Source organism: Panthera leo, chromosome F3 (assembly GCF_018350215.1).
Source record: "Panthera leo isolate Ple1 chromosome F3, P.leo_Ple1_pat1.1, whole genome shotgun sequence".
Taxonomy (NCBI): domain Eukaryota; kingdom Metazoa; phylum Chordata; class Mammalia; order Carnivora; family Felidae; genus Panthera; species Panthera leo.
Window position 1 is genome coordinate 39,577,191 of NC_056696.1, and position 21,377 is coordinate 39,598,567.

At 35.0% G+C, this 21,377-nt stretch overlaps 1 protein-coding gene across 1 annotated transcript in view; it reads right to left on the reverse strand.

Moving 5' to 3' along the window:
• The window catches only part of KIF14 (kinesin family member 14), a 55,740-nt gene that overhangs the window by 13,651 nt on the left and 20,712 nt on the right, over positions 1–21,377 (reverse strand). Inside the window, exons 15-23 of the mRNA XM_042925787.1 lie at positions 18,895–18,997; positions 17,705–17,865; positions 15,543–15,690; positions 14,848–15,000; positions 12,952–13,078; positions 10,446–10,539; positions 9,725–9,857; positions 8,288–8,388; positions 3,007–3,101 (exon numbers count right to left, since the gene is read on the reverse strand). Of these exons, the coding sequence (XP_042781721.1) occupies positions 3,007–3,101; positions 8,288–8,388; positions 9,725–9,857; positions 10,446–10,539; positions 12,952–13,078; positions 14,848–15,000; positions 15,543–15,690; positions 17,705–17,865; positions 18,895–18,997 (1,115 nt within the window). The remainder of the gene's footprint in view (positions 1–3,006; positions 3,102–8,287; positions 8,389–9,724; positions 9,858–10,445; positions 10,540–12,951; positions 13,079–14,847; positions 15,001–15,542; positions 15,691–17,704; positions 17,866–18,894; positions 18,998–21,377) is intronic.

The following is a 21,377-nucleotide window of genomic DNA, read 5'->3' on the forward strand; positions in this document are numbered from 1 at the left end:
ATGTAAAGTTAATTTAATTCATAAGCTGTAAACGTAGGCAATAATAAAGCAAACTATATTAAGAGGAATGTCTCAGTAGCTCTACTTTTAATAGTTCCATCTCTAAGTATACTATAATCAAAATAGGCTAAAGCCAATTATCTACAGTTAATATATCACATCTCTGGGAGACAGACTTTCACCATAATTTTCTAAGCACTATCCAAATCAGAAGTAAATGGAAAAGCTTGAAAGAGCTCATTTGGAGCCTCTGGAAATAACTTTATACTAGAATGCTAACTCATGAGTATAATGATTCTCATTTAATAAATAAGATTATTTTTTTGATACAGTTCATAGGCAATACAAACAGCAAACTAAAAGGAAGGTAGAATGAGGGCAAAGGATGGGGACTATTAAGAGTCTAGAACAGGGCACGTAGCTGGCTCGGTCAGTAGAGCATAAGAATCCTGATCTCGGGATCAGCCCCATGTTGGGGGTAGAGTTTACTTAAAAAAACAAAACAAAACAAAACAAAAGTATTAAAAAAAAAAAAGAGTCTAGACCAAAGATGAATTTGATTTGGGAAGAGAAAAAACTCTACACTGCAGGGTAATAATATTATGATAATAATGATTATAATCTAGTCATCATAAATAGTTACCAATATAATCTCTGTTTAAGAAGGTAATGATGTTAATGCATTCTAAAATCCAGCATCAGGGCACCTGGGTGGCTCAGTTGGTTAAGTGTCCAATACTTGATTGGGGCTCAGGTCATGATCTCATGATTAATAGAAAGCTACACGCACTGACAACACAGAACCTGCATGGGATTCTCTCTCCTTCTTCCTCTGTCCCTCCCCCACACACCCCACCTCATGCTTGCATGCTCTCTCTTGAAATAAATAAATAAATAAATAAATAAATAAATAAATAAATAAATAAATAAATATTAAAACAAAACAGAACAATAGCAGGGAGCCTGGGTGGCACAGTCGGTTAAGCATCCAACTTCGGCTCAGGTCATGATACCTCAGTCTGCAAGTTTGAGCCCCGTTTGGGGCTCTGTGCTGACAGCTCAGAGCCTAGAGCCTGCTTCGGATTCTGTGTCTCTGTCTGCCCCTCCCGCTCACAATCTGCCTCTCCAGCTCTCTCAAAAATAAATAAACATTTAAAAAAAATTTTTTTAACTGGTTAAAAAGAGTCTCTTATGGTTTGTTTCCTGTCTTTAAAATAAATAAATAGGGGCGCCTAGGTGGCTCAGTCGGTTGAGCGTCCGACTTTGGCTCAGGTCATGATCTCACAGTTCATGAGTCCGAGCCCCGTGTAGGGCTCTGTGTTGACAGCTCGGAGCCTGGAGCCTGCTTCTGGTTCTGTGTCTCCCTCTTTCTCTGCCCCTCCCCTGCTCATGCTGTCTCTCTGTCTCAAAAATAAATAAAACATTAAAAAAATTAAAAAAATAAAATTAAATTAAAGTAAAATAAAATATATAAATAATTTTTAAAAATAAAATAAATAATAAACAGATAAAATCCAGCATCAACATTTTACAAAGCCTTGCAAAACTCTAGTTTAAAAATATGGCCCTGGGTGCCTGGGAGTCTCAGTCGGTTAAGCGCCCTACTCTTGATTTGGGCTCAGGTCATGGATTCACAGTTTGTGAGTTCAAGCCCCACATTGAGCTCTGCTGACAATGCAGAGCCTGCTTGAGATTCTCTCTGCTCCTACTCCACTTGCCGGCGTGCACGCTCCGTCTCTCAAAATAAATAAATAAACTTAAATTTTTTTTTTTCATTAAAAAAATATAAATATATGGCCCTTAAGGTGAGAAGTTTAGACATTTGCTCAACTTCCCAGAGCTGAAAAGTGCACCCTCCAGAACCCGCAGCCCGGGCGAGTCCATACTAAATGCAGATGGGGGTTTCTGTTTCCCTCTTTGAAAACTGCGAACAAGCAAAGCCCTTTTGTATTTTACTTAATTTTTAAATATGGCCCTTAAAAAGGCAGCTTTAATTCATCTGGAAAAACTACTTTTGTAAAACCTCTTACTCTCAAATAATACTGAATAAATAACGATACCACAGATACATAACCTTTTATTGTGCTGGTAAACAAAAAGCCTACAGCTTATTTTGTTTCCCTTAGATTAAATAAGTATTAAGATAATTATCTTCCTAAAAAGTAATTTTGGGTTTAAAAAGAAAGAAACTAAATTTCTCTATTTTAAAGTCAAGATGAAATATAATTTCTTTTACGACTACTTGTATCCCATTAGTGCCCTTATCACACAGATTATTAACTTACACAGCAACTTTAAAACTTTTTGTTTCCTAAGGTATAGTTTATCCTCTGTAAAGTGTGCACGTCTTAAGTATACAGCTTATTGCTTTCACATGTGTGCGCGCCCCCTCTTAGATCAATGTGTGCAAGGTTTCCACAAGCACATTCCAACAGGTTCCCTCTGGAGCCATTATTCTCTTCCGAACTGCTCTGGCTTCTGTCACCATACATCAGTTGTGCCTGTTCCTGAGCTTCACAGAAATATAATCATACAGTATGTACTTTTTGTTTCCTGGTTTCTTTCACTCAATGGAACGTTTTTGGGATTCATCCAGGTTGTTGAGTGAAGTAGGCGTTTTTCTCTTTTATTGCTGTATAGCCCCTACTACCTGGTAGTAATTTCAACTCTTACAGGTAGTTACACATGCAAATTTACAGGGTGTCCACCTTCTATAGGAAAGTTAATACTGTCATCCATATTCACATAAAATAATTATTTGCTGGAAAAATTCCTGTAATTTTTTCTTTTAAACTTTCCTTCCACATTTGAATTAGGCACTCTATTAAAAGGCTCTGAGCACAGAATTTTAGACATGGAAAGGGCCACCCAGCCCACCCTCTTCACTTTGCAAAAAAAGTGAAAGTTTGGATGAAATGATTTGCAACAAGAACATGACACAAGGTAGTGACTGAGCCAGGACTTGATGATTTTCTCAGGATGTAAGAAAATTTGATGAAAAAATACCTGATGAATGGGAAGAATGCAAATTCTGAATTGGGTAGGCTTGTATATCATGTAAACAACCAGAAATTCTCCTGTTCTTCATCAAACTTTTGCTCCTAAAAAAGATAAACCATAAAATTAGTAGTTATATACTACATGGAGTAATAATATTAATAATATTCTTTTTTTAAAAAAAAAGGAACAGATTTTTTTTTTAAAGTTTATTTATTTTGAGAGAGAGAGAGAGAGGGAGAGGCAGAGAGAGGGGGAGAAAGAGAATCCCAAGCAGGTTCTGTGCTGTCAATGCAGAGCCTGATGTGGGGCTCAATCCCACAAACCACAAGATCATGACCTGAGCCAAGATCAAGAGTCAGACATTCAACCGACTGAGCCACCTGGGCACCCCAAGAATATTCTTCATTCTCTAAAGAAATTGGGTATGCACGTGTGTCTTTTCTATGGAAACCTTTTCATCAAGAAATAGTTCATTTGGTTTACTGAGCACGAACTTTACTATTTAGAGGTATTACTCTAAGCATACAGTTAGTTATTAATTAAACAATATTTGCTTGATATTTGAAGAGTATTACTATTTACAGGCTCTAGATACTGTGGTTAAACAAGCAAACATGGTTTCTGGGCTCCTTTTCTGTAACAAAATTAGGCAAATAATTACAATAAAGTGATGTTTCATGAGAGCAGAGCATGCCGTGGTAGATTCTGGAGAACTCAACCTGGCCCAAGGAGTCAGGAGGGCCTCTGGGAACAGTGACACTGAAGGATGCACAGGAGTTAGCCAAATGAGGAGGCAGGCTTGAGAAAGAAGGAAGAGTATTCAGACACGGGCGCCAGGATGCGGGAAGACCCGGCGATGAGAGAAAAGTACTGCGCGTGCAAAGAGCCAAGCGAGGTTTGGAAGGACCGCAGTCTAAGATGTGAAAGAGCAGCAAGGGATGAGGCTGGGAGGTGTGTGGGGGCCAGCTTGAGGCTGACCTCGGATGCCAATTAAGGAAGCTTGGATTTTATCCTGAGAACATCCTGGGAAGGATTCTAAACACTTGAATAAACATTCAAGTAAGTATTTGCTACAGTGTGAAAAGCATAACACCTGTGAAGTGTAGCAGCAATAGCACAAATGGAGAGAATGACTCTATCCTTAATCACTCTTTTGGCTGCCTCTTTTCCCACAGCCCATAAAACCACTCAGATTTCTCCCTTGAGTGTGACTGGCTGTCTAGCTGTTATTCATTCTTCCTAACTGCTACTGGAAAAGGCGGCCTACTTCCAGATTGCCTGCCATTCATCTATCAATTTTCTAAACTCCAACTCCAGCCCTCATTACATCCCTGAAGACACGAGCGGTGACCTGGATCTAAATCTAGGGGATCCTTTGAAGTCTCTTTCCTGACAGAACTCTCTATTACCATCGGCCCCTCAAAGAAAAATGCTGTTTGTGGAAAAGACCGTTAAACAAAAACGCGTTCTATCTGTAGTCCTCTAAATGTTTCAAATTTAATTTTTCCCCATGAATTCCTACAAGAAAAACACAGAAATATAACTGATAACAGGGCGAGGAAAAATCAACTCTCAGTATGACTGGTAGTAGGGAGAGGAAATGTCAATTCTCAAAAGTAACAGTTTTTTGTACTTAGGGACGAAAGGAAAGGGTATATTATTACAATAAGTCTAAACTAGGAAAACTTACTCTTTTAACACTATCGTGGTTAAACAATGTTTAAACACAAATAAAATGCTTGTTACGTTCTTTTCACAGAATTTTCACTTAACCTCAGGGGAAATTTTACTTTTAACTGTCCACAATACATATCAAAATTTATAGGCAGCCAAACCAGTCTATTTTATTGCAGAACAGCTGTGCGTATTGTGGCCGGGTAGCAGTTCCATAATTAAGAATCTGTCAGTGTTTCCATTACCTGGAGGCATTCTCAGAGTTTGCAATTCTGTCATAAACATTCTTACAAGGCTGAAACTTCATATACAAGGTCTCTGACCAAGAGCAATTCATTTTTTAAAAAAAATATGATACTTTTAAATTATAGAAGTTCTTAAAAAAACCTCTTTACCAAACGAAAACACCTGGATTTCAAAATCTTAAAAAATATTAAAAGAAGCTTTGGCTTTTCAGCAACAATTTAAACTTCTGCTGGTTCCCTAATTCTTTTTTTATTTTTTTTAATGTTTATTTATTTATTTATCTATTTTTAATAATTTATTTTTTAATTTACATCCAAGTGAGCATACAGTGTAACAATGATTTCAGGAGTAGATTCCTGGTGCCTAATTTTTTCTGAAGTTAGCAGAAAATAAGATGTAAATCACCAACTTTCACTAAGCTAAAATTTTGATGTTCATGATTTATTTATTTTTAATTAATTTAAAATTCCAGTCTAGTTAACATCCAGCATTCTATCAGTTTCGGGTGCACAATACAGTGATTCCACACTTCTGTACGTTACTCAGTGCTCATCATGCTAAGTGTTCATCCCCTCATCTATTTCACCCGTCCTGTCACCCACCGATGTCCATTAATTATTAATGCTCATATTGTGATCCACAATTCTAAGTCTGTATCTATTTATAATAAAAGATAATAAGAAACCAGTAATTATAAAATCTAAAAGGATTTATAATTCACCCCCTCAGGCATTTGTACTTCTGGTTTGAATTTTTGGGAGGCTTATGTTACTCCAGTTAGCATAAGTACCCCAAGCCCATCCACTCAATTTCCCCCACAGGCCATCTTTAGCTCATTTTGGAGAGCCCAACTCTGTTTTGAAATCCTCCAGATAAATCACCTAAAGATATCACTATCTGTTTATTGGTATTAGATCGGAAATCAGATCTCAGATCATCTCTGAATTCCAAGATTTAATTTTACTTAATACATATTAAGCACCCAATAATAATAAGAGCTGCCATTTATTCAACACCCATCCACTGCAGTGGGAGTTTTACCTACTTTATCTCTTTTTTATTTTTTTATTTTTTTTTTAACATTTATTTCTTATTGAGAGACAGAGAGAGACAGAGCATGAGCATGGGAGGGGCAGAGAGAGAAGGAGACACAGAACACGAAGCAGGCTCCAGTCTCTGAGCTGTTAGCACAGAGCCCGAGATGGGGCTCGAATGCACAAAATGCCGAGACCATGACCTGAGCTGAAGTTGGACGCTTAACCGACTGAGCCACCCAGGCATCCCTACATACTTTATTTCTTAATCCTTATAACTACTTCACAACATCATCATCATCAGCCCCATGGTGGTCATAGAAGTAGCAGGAGAAGCAATTGTTTTTATATATGACCTCACTTAAACTCAGTGATAAGCTCTGTAGAATAGATATGTATTACTGTCTCCATTTGGTAGACGAGAACACTGAAGCCTAAAGATGTAATGTCACTTGCCCATGGCCACACTCTGCATAAATCACTATACCTGAAACTAGCATAATACTGTAAACTATACTGGAATTAAAATTAAAAACTTAATACAAAAAATTAGAACCCAGGACTGTGACATGAGCCTGTGACTTTCTTATTATACTACATTGTAGGGGATACAGATGTGTTCCCTATGCTCAAGGAATTCAGAATCTGTTTAAAGGACAAGGTCTGTATTTCTTTCAGCTTGAAACACACAGCTGTTGTGTATATAACATATAAGATAACACGTATCAACTATTAGATCTTGGCTATTTCTTACTGCAGCTTAGGAGCTGGCATACAGCAAATAGGACAAAAGTACAGGGGGAAGAACCCCTATAAAGGAATTACATCTCTCTGAAATTTTACGAGTTTAAAATGAGTCCAAAACAAGAAAGGCCTGAAAAGGTCTGGAAACCCAAACGGATTCTGAGCTGCAGCTGACAGTGATGAAGTGGAAAAAAAAAATTATTTAACCAGAAAGATTCTGTCCTTTCATATGCAAAGGAGGGGCTATCCGGCAATGGCAGTCAAGGAAGTCAGGATCTCTGGAGTCACTCAAACCTGGATTTGAGTGCCCATTCTTCCCTTATTAGCTCTATGAGTTTGGACAAGTTACTTACCCTCTTTAAATCTTTGGCCTTTTCATTTGTAAAAGGCAGGTAAGGACAGCACTAACCTCATAGATTTGTTGTAAGAACAACATGAGATAATACTTAGCAAGCATTCAATAAATGTTCTTGATAATGATGATGCTTCTTTTGGATGGATGAATGCCATTGACCCTTATATCCTGAAAATTCCCAAATCCCTCCTTCAAAGTTCTTGACCTGAATATACACTTGGATGCTCCCTGGAATCTCAAACTCATCAGGGTCAAAAATAAACTGATCTGAACCTCCATTTCAGGGAATACCATCTTCCCCTCACCAGTCGCCCTAGTTAGACCAGGATTCATTCTGGAGCCTTTTATCACCCTCAACCCCACAGCCAGCCAAGTTCTTGCTGGTTCTTCCTCCTGAATATGTATAAAACCAGGCTTTCCTCTCCAGTCCTTCTGCCTGGTTTAATTTTGGGTCTTTATCAACTGTTCCTCTAGTTTCCTCAGTGCCTGGTCTTTGAGGACAGAGAGTATTTTTTATTCATCTTTATATCCTCAAGACATAGCAGACAGTAGTCTTGTTTAAAAACAAACTAAGAAGTATTTATTTAAAAAGAAGTCTTTGTTTAAAAACCAAACTAAGCAGCTAAATTGGTTCCAAGACCAAGGCCTTTCTATTATACCATTTTGCCCTCTGTAATCTAAGTATCTGAGGTCTAAACAGAGCTAGTTTTTTCTCAAAAAGCATCTATTCACCGTGGAAGTCTTTTATATTTTTAGTTAATAAGCAGCCTTTGTCATATACAGAAGTTCTCTATCACCATGATTTATTCTTCTGTGGTGTTCATACTAACTTGACAGCATTTAAAGTTCTATAACTTATAATAACATATCATAGAATATGCCAAGTTCTTGAAAAAGGGTAATTTAAAAGTAATAAACACTATTCATTTTTATAGGAAATTAGATTTAGTTTCTTATGTCTTAAGTCATAAATATGACTTAAAAAAAAGTTATGTTATTTATGTCTTATGTCACTCTTAAGACTTACTGGTGAAATGCCAACCATTTTTGTTCCTATTCTAACTGACTGATAAACAACTTAATGCCCCAAGTGCTGTAATTTGATCAATAACATACTATTTCTCTTATGTTACTGGGTTTCCTGCACAGACATATTCATTATGACAATAGATCTTTTAAAATAAGGAAATGATATATATGTGTACCCAGAACAAAAAAATAAAAATGTCTTTACCTCCTTCTAGAAAGGGAAGAAACTGGTGCATTTGTAATGTCAGGTTCCCATTCATCTTCAGGATCACAAAAGATATCTTCACTTTTGTTATTACTATTACTCTAAAAAAAAAATATATATATATATGGTTTCTACTAAGTTGGGTTAAAAATGCTTAGCTACTAAGAGAAAAAAAAAGTTTAAGTTTGTTACATTTCAAATTTAAAAAATTAGCAAAAGTATAGGTTACCCGATAGAAGTCTAAAAATATCCCATTCCTGATAAAACAAAAAATCAAGCACATGATGCTAGAAATTGTATTAAAAGAGCTCTACTAATAAAAGAAACAGAAACCATTAAATGATTCAAAAAAATAAACTTGGGATTTAGAAGACATAGTAAGAACAGGAAAGATAAATCCTCAGAAGGAAAATAATATGACAACATTAAAATTCAATCACTCCCTGGTTAAATATATTAATCCTGATAATTTGAAGTATTTAAAGTAATATTAATTAAAGTTCTAAAAAAATACTATACATATAGAGCTTGATTCAGAAATAGTATAATTATATAGAAAAAATAATCAAAGAATATTGCAACAGCTGAAAGTAGGAAGATAATGAAGCTAACTCACAAACCATACTTTAATGCATCTATCAAAGCAAGAATGATCAAATGACTTCAATAGTTTTTTTTGTTGCTATAATTACACAAGCAATCCACATTCATTGCAGAAAATTTGGAAATTATTACATTAATTATATTAATTTTGTATATTCTATTAATCTGTTCACACACAGTTATAATTGTGTGTTTTCAAACTTTTACATTTAAACTTAAGGGAAGAAGAAATTTCATAGACATAAAACACTTTGTATCATTTGTAATGATCTTCAATGCCTATAATATGCATTTTACATAATTAAATTTATATTTCCCCATTGCTGTGCTTTTTGGTGTTTCTAATTGTTTGCTATTTTAATAGAACTAAAAATATATCTGCGCATATTAGTTTTTAAATATTTTTTATTTTTATTTTTTTGAGAGAAAGAGAGAGAGAGGGAGAAAGAGAGAGAGAGAGAGAGAGAGAATGAGCTGGGGAGGTGCACAGAAAGAGAGGGAGAGAGAATTCTAAGCAGGCTCCACACTGTCAGTGCAGAGTCAGATGCGGGGACCAAACTCACGAATCGTGAGATCATGACCTGAGCTGAAGTCAGACGCTTAACAGACTGAGCCACCCAGGCGCGCCCCTACATTCATAACTATATTAAAACAAATCAATAGAAGCCCATCTATAGGCAAAAGTAAAATAAACATACATAATTGGTAATACCGGTTGGTTTGGGTAATGTAAATTGCCTTTTCCTTTATTTACCAATTTTCTTTACTAAGAACATGTCACTTACATATTTTTTATTTCAAAAAGTTTATAGAGATTTTAATAATATTCCAAACCTCATAAAGTTCTTTCATTGCTGCCAGCTTAGATTCAAATTTTTCCAGACTCCAGAAAGTTGAGATCCCTAGTTGTAAGTTACGAACCCGCACAGAAGTGTCCGAACTACTTCCTTTATCTGATACATCATGTCTGAAAGAAAAACCAAAGAAAACTGCTTACCCTAAAACATACATACACATTTATACTAAGGGTTTTCTGAATTAGAATAACTTCCATGAAAATGCAGTCCACTGATTAAATATCTCTCTCCACTGTTAACATTTTTATTAAAGTAAAACTCATGTCTAGTATATATAAGAATAACTTCTTATATAAAAATTTTAAAAATCAAATTCTAATCATGTATATTTCTTTCCAAACTTGTAATATTAATAAGTTTGTAACTCAAAAGAAAATTAGTAAATTCCTAAAACATCTAAAATTATTATGTTTATAAAATAAGTATATTTTATTGTATACTTAAATATACTTAAAAATGCTTAAAATAAATATTTATTTTATAAGCATACTTAGTACAGTATGGCAATTGTCGAAAGTCTTTTACTCCAGAGTGAGTCCGGAAAGGGGTATCTGCGAGTGTTGTTGGGGATTCTGATACTGTTCTAGGCAGGCACTACAGATACTGTACCTTTATGGAAACTAAATTTAGAAAGCAATCATATGAGGGTCAGTTAGTTTAAAACAAAGAATTACTGTATAATTAAGATAATTGCTCACCTGCCAAAAACATAATATTTTTTAAATTTGTTGCTGATGGCATTCGCTTCCTGAATCATCATTGAGAGTTTCATGGAGCTCCAATTTGGCTGAACTAGTAGAAAGCACAAAGAGAAGATTCAAAATACACATATGAGCCCTAACTTCTATCATTAGGCAGACCAACTCCTGAAAAAAATATATTGATTTCAAATAAATGGCTTTAACTATTTATTGCAGAAAGTAAGGGCAATATGTGAGTAACTTTTCCTCAAGCCTGAAATAAAATACTCTTCATAGAAAATGAGGTCTTTCACCTGTGGAGATACAGAAAAAAGGTGAAGGTGACACAGAAAGTTGATACAGAAAAGATTTTGTAAGAGAGGAAATGCCAAAGACAATGCTTTTTCTTCTATCTTTAAAGATTTGTTTTTCTCATTTATTTCTTTCCTAACTTCTAATTTGTTTAAAATTTTAGGTAAAGTATACTACAGCCTTACTTATATAGAACTACAATCTTTTTTTTATTTTGCCTGAAAATTAAAACAAACAAACATATGTTTCAGGACATCAAAACAAAAAAGGGAAATAACTTAGGCCACAATTCCACTTTCCTAAGTTACATTTCAGATTTTATCATAAATATTTTCTGTATTACTCAAACTTATAACCAATATTCCATTAGAACACTTTTTTTTGCAAGGATAAAACTCATTATTCACATGGTAAAAAAAATCAAGTATTCATTGCAAGGCACTGTTTTTAGGCCCTAAGAGGAATAAAAAGATTTATTAGTGAGTGTATTTTTTTAACCTCTTGCAACAGATATAACAACAGTTATATTATATAATAGTTTTCAATGTGTTTAAAAATAGAAGTTATAAAAAGTATACAATACAACTACCAAATATTCTGCTAAAAAACTGAATGTGAGTCTGACATGCCTGCAGAAATAACAACTACTTTATGGGGAATCTAGGGGCAGAGGAACCTGTTAGGCAACACCATGGAGATACAACAGCAAAATCCAGAATGTGGGAAACTACAGGATAAATAACCTGATTTTTTCAACAAACAAATTACAAGGGGAAAGAGAAAAAAAAGAAGAGCAAATTTACAGATTAAAAGAGACTTAAAAAGGGACACTTGGCTGGCTCAGTCAGTAGAACATGTGACTCTTAATTTCAGGGTGGTGAGTTCAAGCCCCATGTTGGCGTAGAGCCTACTTAAAAAATAAATAAAATAAAAATAAATAAATAAAAGAGACTTCAAAGGCATATCCACCAAACACAACATGTGGATCACACTTGTATCCTGATTCAAACAAACAAGATATAAAAAAAAATTATGATATAACCCAGGAAATTTGAATGTAGACTAGAAATCTGATGAGTGTAAGAAATTATTATTAATTTTTTAGGTTTGATAATAATATCATGGTGATGGTTAAAGAGTGACAGCGAAAGAGAGAAAAGAGAGTCCTCATCTAATTCAGAGATACACAGTGAAGTGTTGATAGATCAATGGTAGAAGGTCTTAGACTTGCGTCAAAGCAGTCCAAGGAGGCCGGGGGACTGAGCATAACCAAAACAGGACTGAACATGTTGGTAATTGCTAAAGTTGGATGATAGGGATATAAGATCTGTTGTAGTAATTGCTCTACTTTTACAGTTTGTTGAAAATTTTCCATAATGAAAAACATTTACAATTAAAAACATGCGTGTTCTATACAGCAGTGTAGAAGTATACGTGAAAAATAACATCCAAGTGAAAAAGAAGATGAACTACACAGTGATTAGGTTCCATTTAAATACAAGAACTAAAAATTAGAAAAAGATTATTTTTTTAATGTTTATTTATTTTTGAGAGAGAAAGAGAACACGAGTGAGGCAGGGCAGAGAGAGAGGGAGACACAGAATGTGAAGCAGGTTCCAGGCTCTGAGCTGTCAGCACAGAGCCCGATGTGGGGCTGGAACTCATGAACCATGAGATCATGACCTGAGCTGAAGTCAGACACTTAACCAACTAAGCCACCCAGGTGCCCCAGAAAAAGAGATTGTATTTAAAAACACGTTACATGGGGCACCTGCGTGGCTCAGTCAGTTAAGCATCTGACTCTTGATTTCGGCTCAGGTCATGAATTCATGTTTTGTGGGATCTAGCCCCACGTCAGGCTCTGTGCTGATAGTACAGAGCCTGCTTGGGACTCTCTCCCTCTCTTTCTGCCCCTTTTCTGCTTTCACTCTCTCTCTCAAAATAAATAAATAAGCATTTTAAAAAAATAAAAACATCTTACACATTAAAATAACACTTGAAATTTTGTTTACTATTTGTCTTTGTAACTAAATATTCTAAAATATGAATATTCTAAAACAGTCATGCCTACAAACTTATTTATTTAGATCCAAAAGGTCAGCAGCATCTAGAATAAACCATTTGTAATATACAAAGGCAAGTAACTTTTTAGTAATTATATGAAATAACATATAAAACTTGAAAATGCCTGCTAAAATCATCATATACTCACTTAAAAAAGTTTTATCCCTATTACTCTGATTTTGCTGTAGGATTTGTACTTCTTTAGCAATTTTTTGCTTCTCAGTTTCTAAAGCTTCCAGAATTCTTGCATGGCGGATGCTGTGGTCTTCTAAAGCCTAATTGGTATTCATTCACATAGACCCACACATGAGAATATACAAAAAGAGAAATTGTAATTGATAATGGTAACACAGTATAATTAAACCTCATTTTCATACAAGTTTTGTATATTTTATTAAGCAAAAAATGTTTTTAAAAAGTGATTTATAAAATATCTTTATGAAATTTGCCCTGTAACAAAATCATTAGGAATTTCTGATGACATAAATTAATCTTGTTCTTCCCATTGATAGGAAGTAAAAAAAAAACCTTCAGGAAAAAAAAAGAGAAAAAAACTGCTCAAAAGAGTTCATTTGTTGACTAAATAGACTTACATTTAAAAGACACCAAGAAAACCTCATTTCATACAAATAGCCCATTAATAATTACTGTTTTCAAGATTTAAACAGCTTTTTTTTTCTTTTAAGACTCTCAAGTGATTCACTAGGTACTTTGTGTCCTAGGGTAATGTACCATCACTACATTATTGTATCAGAACTTTGGGGTTACTAGAGGTATTTTCTTCTACCCATAGTCTTGCCACAAAACTTGGAAAAAAGAAAAATAAAATTGCCACTTGAGGATAAAACTTTGAGGTTAAGATACAAGGAATCAAAGCAGAGATAAAAACAACACTTCTCAAACTTTAGTATTTGTCAGAATTCCATGCAAGACTTGTTAGAATGGATTCTGGGCCCCGCTTCCAGAGCTTCTGATTTAGTAGTTTCTGGAGTGGGGACTCAGACTGCATTTCGAACAGTAATGCTGATGTAGCTGGTCTAGAGACCATACTTTAAGAACCACTAATGTAAGAAGAAAGAATAGCCAAAGGTTGATTAAAAGGTAATTGAAGATATTAAAATACTGACATTCTGGTTTTATGCTTCAGTCTTGTGAACTTGATTAATGTGAGTCAGCGCCTGGAAGATGCCTCTGTCCTCACTGAGATGACAAAAGTTTCAGTGATTGAGTTCATACAACTGGGATAACAAACACCCCACTGTGAGTTCTCTTAAGAGTCACTCAGGCAAGTAGCCTGCTGGCCACTCTTTTCACAGATGGAGAAAGCTTCATTCTGACATTAGAATGTGACCCAGTATTAGAGCTGTGTCTTTCTTCCTTCCACATATTGTGCCCTAGCACTATTTCATTCACTTACATTATTTGGCATGACTGATCACAGGATAGTTGTGGAAGCATAACAAGGAAAAAAAAAAAAAACGGTAATAGAACCAGCTAGAAATAAGAGCTCTGTCCCTTTTGAAATATTTGTGTGATGATGTGAGAGCAGAGCTGTGAGCATTACCAGGATGTAAGCTTTCAGGCAAGAAAAGCCCTTCATTCATATATATATATATATATATATATATATATATATATATATATATATATGTGTGTGTGTCTGTGTGTGTATGTGTATATATATATATACACACATATATATACATATATACATATGTATATATATACATATATACATATATATATACACATACACACACAGACACACACATATATATATATAAAATGTATATATTTATATATAAAATGTATATATATAATATATAATATAAAATGTATATATGTATAAAATGTATAAAATTTTATACATGTGTGTGTATATATATATGTATAAAGTGATCTTAATCAAAACAAAAAGAAGAGCCCTTCTCATCTGGAGACCCAGATTCAGCCATCTCCTCTCAGGTCCCTTAAGTTCTTAAAAAAAAAAAAAAAATCCAACTGTTGCTTAGAATACAGCCAAGTACCTACAAAATGAAATTACCTGTTTTGCAGCCAAAGTCTCCATTTCTAATCGCTTTTTGTTGACATATATTTCTTGTTCAAGACGCTGTTTTGCCTTTTCTAATTCCTCAATTTTGTCATTAGCCTTTTGGTTATTTATTTCCTGCATTTTCTTCCTTTGAGACTCTTCTTTCTTTAAAGAACAATAATAAAAAATAACTAGGGCAAAAATACACAGCATTTTTCCAAAAATAATATAAAAGTGTACGAGAGTCCATTTCTTTAATCAGTGTGTAAGAAATCCACTCACCAATAGAAAGTTGCCCTGTAGTTCCTCTACCTAATTCAGCCTGACTAATCTAACTTAGAATAAGTATCACAAGTCAAACCTTGTAGAGCATTCTCCTCTAAAATGGGTTGTGGGAATGCAAGATGTCCCTTTTGAAATATTTGTGTGATGATGTGAGAGCAGAGCTGTGAGCATCACCAAGATGTAAGCTTTCAGGCAAGAAGGGCCTTCTCGTAAAAAAGAACAGAAGCTTTTCGATTTTTCTTCGTCTTCCAGCAGCCATTTGTCTACTGCTAACTTGCTTTCTAAAGTAAAATTAAAGAAAGCCAGGACCCACTGTGGTTTTATCTCTAATCTTTGATATCTAGGGATACAATCAATTTTACAGCCAATACATTACTTGGGGTGCACCCGCAGAGAAAGAGAAAACCAGTTCTGCCTTTTACCAGTTCTGCTTCCAATGCTTTTATTTTGTTTTCATATGCAGCTTTTTGAGAGGAAAGCTCTTGCCGGGCCATTTCTTTTGCAATTTGGATTCCTTGTATCATTTCTTCCTTCGCTCTCAATTGTGCCTCTTTTATTTCTGCTTCAAGTCTACAAAGTAGCAAGATATTCACAGAATATATTAAGAATCCTCTATATACCATAGTTCTTAATCAATTTAAAATGTTTCCACTAAACAAAAATTTTAAACTCAAAATTTTCCCATACTCAACCAACAGTATTCTTAAACTTTTACTGCTCTTAGAATTGTTTACACCACGCAATATAAAAGGATAAAAATTTGCTTATTTCTAATTCGGTTACTAGAGCAGATACCTGATATTTAAGTAAATATATTTTTCTAACCTTAAAGAAAATAAGTCATATAAAAATATGATGTCATAGTGAACACTGCAGTAAATCTTATAGCTAACATTACAATAAACATAAAATTTTATGTTTAATAATGGTTACTACAAAAATTTTATTTCAAATATCAGTAACTTTTAATTCACGTTTAAGTCATAGATTAGGAAAAAATTGAAATAACTAAAAATAATATGAGAGCTGATAAAACAGATAGTATATGTTTTCAACCATCTATAATAATTTGACATTTTGATAAGTCAAAACATTAAATTAGTATTGTCATCTTTCAATATGTAAGGGAAAAAGCATCAAGAAATATAGAAAACTAAAAGCTTCTTTCTTCCCAATAAAATCAACGCTTTAGCAAGTACTGTATAGAAATTTCCATTCCCAATTTTACTGAAAAAAAGAATAGCAAAAGAAAGGAGGCTAGCAGTGACCAGGGCCCAGGGCAGGAGGGGGGCCAGAGGGAGAATGGAGAGTCAGTTTAATGGGTACAGAGTTTCATTTGGGGGTGATGAATAGTTTGACGGCTGTACACATTGCAAACATACTTAATACCATTGAAATGTACATTTTAAAATGGTTAAAGTAGTAAATTTTATGTTACATTATATTGTACCATAATGTTTTTTAAAAAGAGCAAAAGCAAGTTCAGACTTTTAAAAGATAAACAAAGTAGGGGGATGCTTGGGTGGCTCAGTTGGTTGGGCGACTGACTTTGGCTCAGGTCATGATCTCACAGTTCATGAGTTTGAGCCCTGCATCGGGCTCTGTGCTGACAGCTCAGAGCCAGGAGCCTACTTCAGATTCTGTGTCTTCCCCTCTCTCTACCTCTCCTCTGCTCATGCTCTGTGTCTCTCTCTCAATAATAAATAAATGTAAAAAAATTAAAAAAAAAAAAAAAAAAAGATAAAGTAGGATTAGCCCAGTCCATAACAGTCATTCTGATTCCTCCTCTTTTCATCTTCTTTGTTCATCAAGCCTGGTTGATTCTTCCTCCTTGATACTCTCTCTCAGATCCCACCACACTGTACTTCTCTGACTTCGACAATCTCTGAACTGCATTTGCAATCTACACTCACTCTGACTCGAATCCATTCTCCAGACTTGGATCATGATGAGCTCTAAAAACGTGATTTCTGATCATGTCTGTCTCTTGTCTGCTTAAAATTCTTTAATGACTCCATATTCTTTAAGATAAAGTCCAAACTCCATAGTATTTTATTTATGTATACTTCACCAATTAGTTTACTAGGATACTGCTTAAATTAGAAATCCTACAATATTGCAGGAACTAAAAATGGGGCAAAGAAAAAAAAGGTTACACTCTCCCTGTTCTGCTGGCTAACTTCTAACAGTCTCTTGGGACTCCATTCCATTGGATGTCTTCTTATCACCTAGAAAACTTTGCTGATTCCTGGTTGGGGCTAGGAGTACCCCTCACTCCATAAACTGCACACAGTGCAGGACTCTGTCCTGGAACTCTATCACAACTATCTCTCAGACCATGAGATGATAAATTCCTCCAGGGGAGTAGTTAACTTTCAGCCATGTTTTGTATCTCCTAGTATGGTGACAGATACATAACATCTGCTCAATAAATGCTGTTAAATGAATGAATGTGCCAAGAGAAAGATCATATCACCAGAAACTAACACCCAAAGAATTAATACTGGAGACACACAATATGATTAACTCTCTCTTGTAGACTGCTCTCATATTCTTACTATTTCTTATTAACAATAATACTTACTGTGATCTCTGTGCCATGAGCAACTCATTTTTTGCAAATTCAAAGTCTTTCGGACCCTCACTTATAAGAGTATCTCTACCAGATGGCCTTTTTCCTTTCTGGACTTCTACTGGATGATTAAATCTAAAATAATGATCTCCACCAAGAATCACCCGATCACCCTAAAGCACACAAAAAATTTACTACTTGAGGTGAGTTTGAACCACAAACTTACATGGGACAAATCATTAATCTCAACAATTCAATATAATCTAATATGGTAATAATAAACATACAAATCATAGCAACTAACATTAAATATTTTCTATATGCCAATCACTGTGTTAAACAACTTACATATACATTATCTCATTTATGTCTCACAACAACCCAATGAGACACTACTATTATTTCAACTTCAGGAATGAGGAAGCTAAAGAGCACAGAACTTAATTAACAATAAGCACTTGCTGAGCTTACAATTTGCAAACACTGTGTTAAGAGCTATACATTATTTCATTTAAGCCTCCCCTACCCCGAAAAGTAGGATATATATGAAGTGACCAAATGTCTTGCTTTGTCTGCAACACACTGGTTTATGCCTGTTCTCCCACTGTAATTATTGAAAATGTTCTCGGGGTACCGGGGTGGCTCAGTCGGTTGAGCTCAGGTCATAATCTCATGGTCTGTGGGTTCAAGCCCTGCATCGGGATCTGTGCTAACAGCTCAGGGCCTGAAGCCTGCTTCAGATTCTGTGTCTACTTCTCTCTCTGCCCCTCCCCGGCCTATGCTTTCTCTCTCTCAAAAATAAATAAATAAACATTAAAAAAAAAAGAAAAGAAAAGAAAATGCTCTCAAAATGTCCCGCTTTGGGTGATATATAATCACCCTAGTTAAATAATTTTTTTCAAAGATCACCTAGCAAATGACCAGGGCTTCAGCCTTGTCTGGCCTAATTCCAAAGCCCAGCTCTTTACTGGACATATAATGATGTTATCAGTGGTCAGCTCTTCAGGTACTGGTTTACACTGATACAACCTGTGTCTTTACACAAAGGCAATTAGTAAATTAATAGAAAAGATAATTTTAGAACTAAAAAATCCTTAATCTAGTTCACTACCTTATCTTAGGAGAAAACTGGGATTCACATGAAGTAAACAACTTGCCCAAAGTAAAACAATTTGTTATATTTTTATCACCAGCTAACTTACATGATGTAATACTGTGGATTCCAAAATATGTTTTCCATTTATATATGTCTTTGCCTCTCCAACTGGGATGATACTCACTATCCCATCAGAATTGTTTATAATACTGTTAAGATAAGAAGCATATTGTTATAATTACAAGACAAATGAAAAAGTAAGAAACGGGCAATATGAAATCATCCTGCTTGGGCTATTCCTTTGGTGTTAAGGTTCATATCAATTTCTGACCAAAAAAACTTAAAATTCTTTTATTTTCCTCCAACTATATTTTGAACTTTTGGTGAAAAAAAGCCTGGCTTATTTAGCAATTCTGTCCACCAGTGGTGGGAAGGATGTTCACTGTATATATTTTGATAACAACTACTTTAGAAAAATACCAATCCTCTCCCCAAAAATAAAATGAAATAAATTCAAGGAAAAAACATTAGAAGATTGACAATAGTGACCTATGAATGAAACAGTTTTAAATGTTTTATTTTTTAATTTCTGGTTTTATGTAGGAGTTTTAAAGATGCATAGGAAAACAAACATTCTCTTCTCATGAAAAGTAGGGTAATACAGAAGGAAAAGCATAGAAGCACTTAGATGCTTAGATTAGACTCCTTAAATCTAATTAACTGGACCCTGACACTATGGAAAATCAGCTATAAATGCTACACGTTCCTTTGAGTCTTTTTATTTAGAGAATAGGAAAGACACTCCAAAGTCATCTTTGGATTAACTTGACAGAGAGGAAAAAACAGCAGCAAAAGCTGAGTCCTAACCCAAAACCTCTAGCTGTCGATTCGGCTCCAAGATCTATAATTAAAGAATAACGGTTCAAATGGAGCATCTAGAGAAAAGAATCTGGAAGGAATAGCTCACCCCTAAGCAATACATCCTTCCTACCAGTCTAGGGTCTTAGCCAGGTAAAGATTTAAACAATATCTACTTGTTCCGATTCCTTCTCTCTCCTAGGTCTATCTACTCTAACATTAAAATTCCTTGGCCTGGCATTCTGAACTCTCCACAATCTGGCTTCAACCACCAACATTCTTTATCCATCACTGTTTCCCCATAAGAATCCTATCTTATACTCAACCATCCATATCAGAACTCTGAATTTGCCTTGACATCAGCTTCTCTCTTTTGAGTCATTTCTTCAACATAGGAAGAATGTTATTGCTTCCGTCCTTCAAGGACCAACTTAAATGCTAGAAGCTTGGGGCGCCTGGGTGGCTCAGTCAGTTAAGTGTCTGACTCGGTTTTGGCTCAGGTCATGATCTCACAGTTCATGAGTTCAAGCCCCACATCAGGCTCTGTACTGATGGTACAGAGCCTGCTTGGGATTCTCTCTCTCCGTCTCTCTCTGCCCCTCCCACACTCTCTCTCTCAAAATAAATAAACTTAAAAACAATTTCTTTTTTAAATGCTAGAAGCTTGTCTTTAGGATTCTAACTATAAGTGGACTTTACTTCTAAGCACTAAGAATGCAAGACCCGTGTAACATTAATACACATTGATAGCTACTAAAGTTCTTTCATTCATTAAGCCCCCATGTACTAGGTATGTCTCAGCAATGAAGACAGACACAAACCCAGCTATCATAAAGCTCACTGTGTGGTAAGACAATAGTGATGAGTGTACTAAAAGGGGAAATACAGACTGCCAGGCAAGCAGGGGACTTCCTAGTCCCCTACTGGACCATTAACACTTCGGGATTATGTTATGTATCTTTGCCACTGGTGTAAATAATAGATTTATTTGTTATAGAAAGCAGTGAACTAATAGAAGAACAAAAGAACCTGAAGAAGGGGATTTGCCATACTAGATACAAAGACATTATAAAGCTCAAATAATTAAGACTATGGAGAGTATTAGTGAGAAGAAAAAGATTCCCATATTTTTGGAAAATTTTTATATGAACACTACAGATCACAAAAGAAGCAATTATACTATTTAATATATGATATTGGGAGAATTGGTGATTCACATGAGAAATAAATGAATTTAGATCCCTACTTCACACCAAACAAAAAACCCCAGAACTACTTAAGGACTTAAATGTGAAAGCAAAACTTCAAAACGTCTAGAAGAAAATTTAGAACATCTCTATGACCTCAGCGTGGAAAGGATTTCTTAAAGAAGACACAACTGTTGTAAAGGGAAAAGATTGATGCTATGTACTACAATAAAATGAAGAACTTTGATCCATCCTAAGGCACAATAAGAGAGTGAAAAGATAAACTACACACTGGAAAAAAAAGATACTTGCAACACACAAAACAAAGGCTTGGCAATGAGAATATATAAAGAACTCTTACAAATTACCAAGTAAAAAAACAATCCAACTAAAACACAGACAAAAGACATAAATAGGCAAGTCACAGAAAGACAAACTAGTGGCACCTGGGTGGCACAAGTGGTTGAATGCCCGACTCTTGATATTGGCCCAGGTCATGATCTCACAGTTCGTGAGATGGAGCCCCATATTGGGCTCTGCGCTG